Below are 4,781 nucleotides of genomic sequence, written 5' to 3'. Positions count from 1 at the left end.
TGCGGAGCGAGACTTCGGGGGCGAAGTCTAGTTCTAGTGAGGGAGAATTGTAACAGCCCGGATTCCTAGGTATTATTCATTTATTTATTTTTGATGATTGTGAGGAGACTCGGCGAGTTGGAGCCTAGACTCGCCGAGTATGATCGCGGATTTGGATGCGGGTTCGCGTCTGGACTCGGCAAGTCCAGGGAATGGACTCGGCGAGTCCGCGCTGTTTAATGTAACCCTAATTTCTCGGGTTTGGAGCCTATTTAAAGGGCCTTATGGCCGTCATTTGTGCTCACCAGTCCCCTGAGAGAAACCCTTGTGAGCTTGAGCGTTTAGAGTAAGTCAAGGAGCCATTATTGACCTTGGAGGTGTTATCTAGCAAGGGAAAGGAAGCAATAGCCAAAGGGGAAACAAGAGGAGCCACTTCCTGAAGATTTGAGGTCCAGAACATCACGTTTGAGGTACTATTTTCGAGCCATTCTCTTTTATGTTGATGTTCATGTTGATTTAGGGCTTATTGAGCCCTTTTGTGGCTAGATCTAGTGCTTCCTTGGTCCCTTAAGCGAGTTAGGTTCTGGATCTGGACCCTTGGAGGTCCAGAGTGTCCCTTTGTCCAAGCTTTTTATGAATCCATGGGGGGTTTTGGATTGGGGTCTTTGTGCTTAAGGTCAAAACACCATTTATGAGTCATGGGGTGTGTTATGAGCACCAAGACATGAACTTTATGTGATGAATGTGCTTGGGAGGGCCAGATCTATGAGTTGTTGGAGCGGATCTGACCTCAGAAGTGAGATTGAGTTGGTGCATGGCATGGACTCGCCGAGTCTGAAGAACAGACTCGGCGAGTAGCATGAAGTTTGTCCTTAACCACTCACTGAGTGGTCTTGCTGAGTTAAGGGTCGACTCAGTGAGTCAGGGAGAGTTAGAGAGGGTTGACATGCGGACTGAGTCGAGCTGGAACTCGCCGAGTTGTTCTTGAGACTCGGCGATTTGAGTCGTGGTGGCCCCGCGATTCATGCCAGGTGGAACTCGTCGGGTCAGGGGAGTACTCGACGTGTCAAAAGAGAATCCTAGAGAATTGGTGAATACGTATAGACTCGCCGAGTCGCCCTAGTGCACTCGCCGAGTCCGGTCAAAGTTGACCGTTGACCGTTGACCGTTGACCAGTGTTGACTTGATAGGGGTAGTCAACCTTAGTGGTAAAAGTGTTAATTAGAGATGTAGGTTATAGGAGGATTATAGCTCGGAGGATCGAGCACAAGTGATTTCCAGGATTCGCGAGTTATCGAGATATACGAGGTGAGTCTTCTCACTATACTTTACCTTGAGTAGGTAATCAGAGTTACGTGACAGAGTATGTGTATGTTATGTATATGTTATGTGTTGTACTGCATGATGTCTATGTGATTTATGCTGTGCATGTTTATAGAGTTGGAACCGGAAGGTTCCTAGAGTTAGAACCAGTGGGTTCACAGAGTAGGGTCTATGGACCCACAGAGTTATAGCCTCGAGTGGCTAATATGTGTTATGTGTGGTATTTTGGGGAACTCACTAAGCTTTGTGCTTACAGTGTTAGTGTTGTTTGTTTCAGGTACTAGTGATGACTGTGGGAAGGCGCCGGCTTGATCTGTACACATGCAGGGAATTTTTATGTTATGTGATCTTGGGATTTTGTATGATGTGAACTGGAGATTTAAACTTGATGTTTTATGAAAATTAAATTAAAAATGTTTTTATATTTTGCGAAAAATTATTTTGAAATTCACGGTGTTACACTTTTGGGCTACTTTCATTATAGAATTGGTCCCCGATAAAATTAAAAAGACTAATTTTCCCTTTTAATTTTCTTTTTTTCAATTACATAAATATTTTTTTCTTTTATTTAATTATATATGTTAAATCAAATCAAGAATGTGACCCACTTGCTCTCTCTCTCTCTCTCTCTCTCTATATATATATATATATATATATATATATATATATATATATATATATATATATCTATCTGGAAAAAAACCACTTTCCCCACCCGCTTCTTCTTCTTCTTCTTTTTCTTCTTCCTTACCTACACCACCATTCTCAAACATTCTCTCTGTTTCTTCCTTACCTGCATCACTATTCTCCAACTCGTGATTTACAGACTCGTCTTCAACACACAATAAAAAAACTCGAGACCTTCGTCCCTCGATTCGACCGATGAAACAGATTAAGGGGAAACGACCAATCTACTCGGAATGAGGGGATGGATGGCTTACAAGCAACGGAAATAGCATCGGACGATGGTGGCTAGAGGTTGTCGGCGGCAACAACAATGAATGGAAGCGATTTACGGTGGCGTGCGACAGGGGGCTGCTCGACGGCCTTCTGCTTCTTCGCTTCTGTTTTAATTGGATGGAGACACGAGTGGGGGAGGAGGGGGAACTCGGTGGTGGTCGGAATCAACAGTGGCGGTGGTTGTGGGTGGTTTTCTCGCTGTTGAAGGTGGTGGATAGTGATTTCCGACCTTCCTTGCAACAGAAATGGTGGTGGTGGTTGATTATCTGAACAGGAGAGGAGTTAGGGTTGTTGATTGCCAAATGGTGGCCAACGGTAGTGATTCACGTCGATTTCTTTAGCCCCGACGATTGAAATCTTTAATACCCAAATGAAACAAAGAAAGAACAAGGATAGGGGAACAAAAAATTGAAGTCTAGGTTAGGTTAGAGAGAAAGGGAGAGAGATACAGAGAGAGAGAGAGAGAGAGAAAGAGAGAGAAATAGAGAGAGAAGTGGAATGGATAAGTGGGCCCATTTTTATATTTAATAATAATAATAATACTCCCTTCATCCCAAAATTATTGTCTACAGACAAAAAACACACAGATCAAGAAAATCAATAATTAGTTTTGCTTTTTTGAGTAAAATGACCTCATTGCCCTTTTCTAAAACCAATGGGAAATGTGCATTTGTAATTATTATAGTTTACTTTATTAAATGTTAAGGCAATATGGTAAAAATGTATATCTATTTTTGGTAGTAGATAATAATTTTGGGACAAACTAAAATAGTAAGGTAGACAATTATTTTGGGACGGAGAGAGTATTAAAAAGTGAAAGAAAAATAAAAAATAAATTCATTAAGGGTATAATAGTCTTTTTAGTTTGGATATGAACCAAAACTGCAAACAAATTAGTTCAAAATGACCACCAATCCAAAAAAGTAGGAGTTTGAATTAAAACCCAAAAAAATAAAATGATACCACAAAGAACATTTTTTCAATTTTGTTGTTGAAATATAATTTCTTAATTAACTAAAAAATGAATATAATTGTAAATATGGAAAACAAATCTTAGAAATCCATGAACCGGGCCTTAATAATAGTTGATATCTAATACTATATAAAAATAATATTAAATATTCTGGAAGGACAGTAAATCCTTTCTATTAAGGAACGTGGTATTAAAAGATGGCATCTCACTCTACTCCTGCATATAAAAGATTATCTCCTCCTAACCCCTAAAACCCTAGAATAGTTTATTCATCGTCGCCGCCGCCGATCTTTTCTCCCCTCCAGCAGTGGAAGTCCTTTTTCCACCTTGTTCTTCAAATCAAAGAGTCGTGTGTTATCCAAAATTATTTATAAATCTTTTTTTTGTTCAAAAGAAAGAAGCATGGCGAATGTCACATACTCGAACGTCTCTGAAAAAGTTGAAGCTCTAGAAAAGGATCTTGCTGACTTGAACGAAGAAATGAAAAATTTGAAGACCAACGTTCGGACTCAGAAAGAATATGTCCAAAAGAAATTGGAACGGGCTCGTGCGTGTGTTAATGTTTTCAATGAAGGGGGACGAGTGCTCAAGTTCATCCTGAAAAAGAATGGCGAACCCTGTGTGGATTATCGTGGTCCTTTCGCCAGAGCTTTCCGAACAGACCCTACAGGGTTTTTACCTTTGAGCGAAAATTGTTGTTACGTCTTGAAAAGGTTTGATCTACAATTTTATTGAACTTGGTTAAGTTTTTAAATTTCTAATTCTTCTTCTTATTTTTTCCATCCAGCCCCGAAAATTTTAGTGTGGAACCAAACGATTCTTACACGTTAAAACTCCATTTAAGGATCGATGTTCCCTGCACTTTAAAGGCCAGCATCAAAGCTTTGGACGACCAAACAGAGTCATTTGTCCTTGAAGGCAGGGATTTGGAAAAATCGGAAATTGGGCCCCTTTTGCTAAAGTTTGAAAACAAGTCAGGTGTGGAAAGAAAAATTGCAAGAAACAAACCAGTGGCTCTGTTGGAGATCAAGCTGGCTTGAATTTTACATCAAAGTTCATAAGGGGGTTAGTTGTTAGTTATATGTTGACAAATTTTATGAGATGTTTCTATTGCTAATCACTTTTGCGACATTATTTTGTATCACCGTGATTTGGCTAAGCTTTTTTTTTTTGTTGTCCAGAGATACGTCATTGTTGCCTCTGCTCTTCATTCCTAGTGTTTATTGCATTTCTTTATTGATCGTATATATTTATCTTCCATCAAAAGTAGACTAAACATTTTCTTTTTGAATGACAACCTAATTTACTAATTAACTGCTCTTTAATACCATCTATGTTCTTATTTATGGCTGTTCATCCCGATCGGATTTTGGGATCAAACGGATAGGGTAGTCGGGTTTTAAAATAAAAACCTTTACCATAAACCCAACCCTATTAACTTTCGGGTCAAATAATGTTCGTTCATTTCATCAAATAGCTTACATATCCATAAGGAACTTAAATATAGTGTTAAAAAGTTCATTTTTTTGGATTTTTTATATGCATA

General features: G+C 39.3%; 1 protein-coding gene across 1 annotated transcript; it reads left to right on the top strand.

Moving 5' to 3' along the window:
- Nucleotides 1-3,494: 3,494 nt before the first annotated feature.
- Nucleotides 3,495-4,421, top strand: LOC145093649 (uncharacterized). The gene is made up of 2 exons (XM_079031846.1): nt 3,495-3,948; nt 4,023-4,421. Exons 1-2 carry the CDS (start codon nt 3,638-3,640, stop codon nt 4,273-4,275), a joined length of 564 nt encoding a protein of 187 aa, XP_078887972.1. The 5' UTR covers nt 3,495-3,637; the 3' UTR covers nt 4,276-4,421.
- Nucleotides 4,422-4,781: the final 360 nt, after the last annotated feature.

This window comes from Lactuca serriola, chromosome 3 (assembly GCF_051521515.1).
Source record: "Lactuca serriola cultivar US96UC23 chromosome 3, Lser_US96UC23_V15, whole genome shotgun sequence".
In the NCBI taxonomy this organism is placed as follows: Eukaryota; Viridiplantae; Streptophyta; class Magnoliopsida; order Asterales; family Asteraceae; genus Lactuca; species Lactuca serriola.
Note: the sequence above shows the minus strand (reverse complement) of the source record. Positions and strands in the feature narration are given on the sequence as shown.

Excerpts from the sequence above, each read along its gene's own strand:
- LOC145093649 (XM_079031846.1), top strand. The coding sequence starts at position 3,638 with ATGGCGAATGTCACATACTCGAACGTCTCTGAAAAAGTTGAAGCTCTA. Across the intron at positions 3,949-4,022 it reads TGTTGTTACGTCTTGAAAAG|CCCCGAAAATTTTAGTGTGG; the intron begins GTTTGATCTACA and ends TTTTCCATCCAG.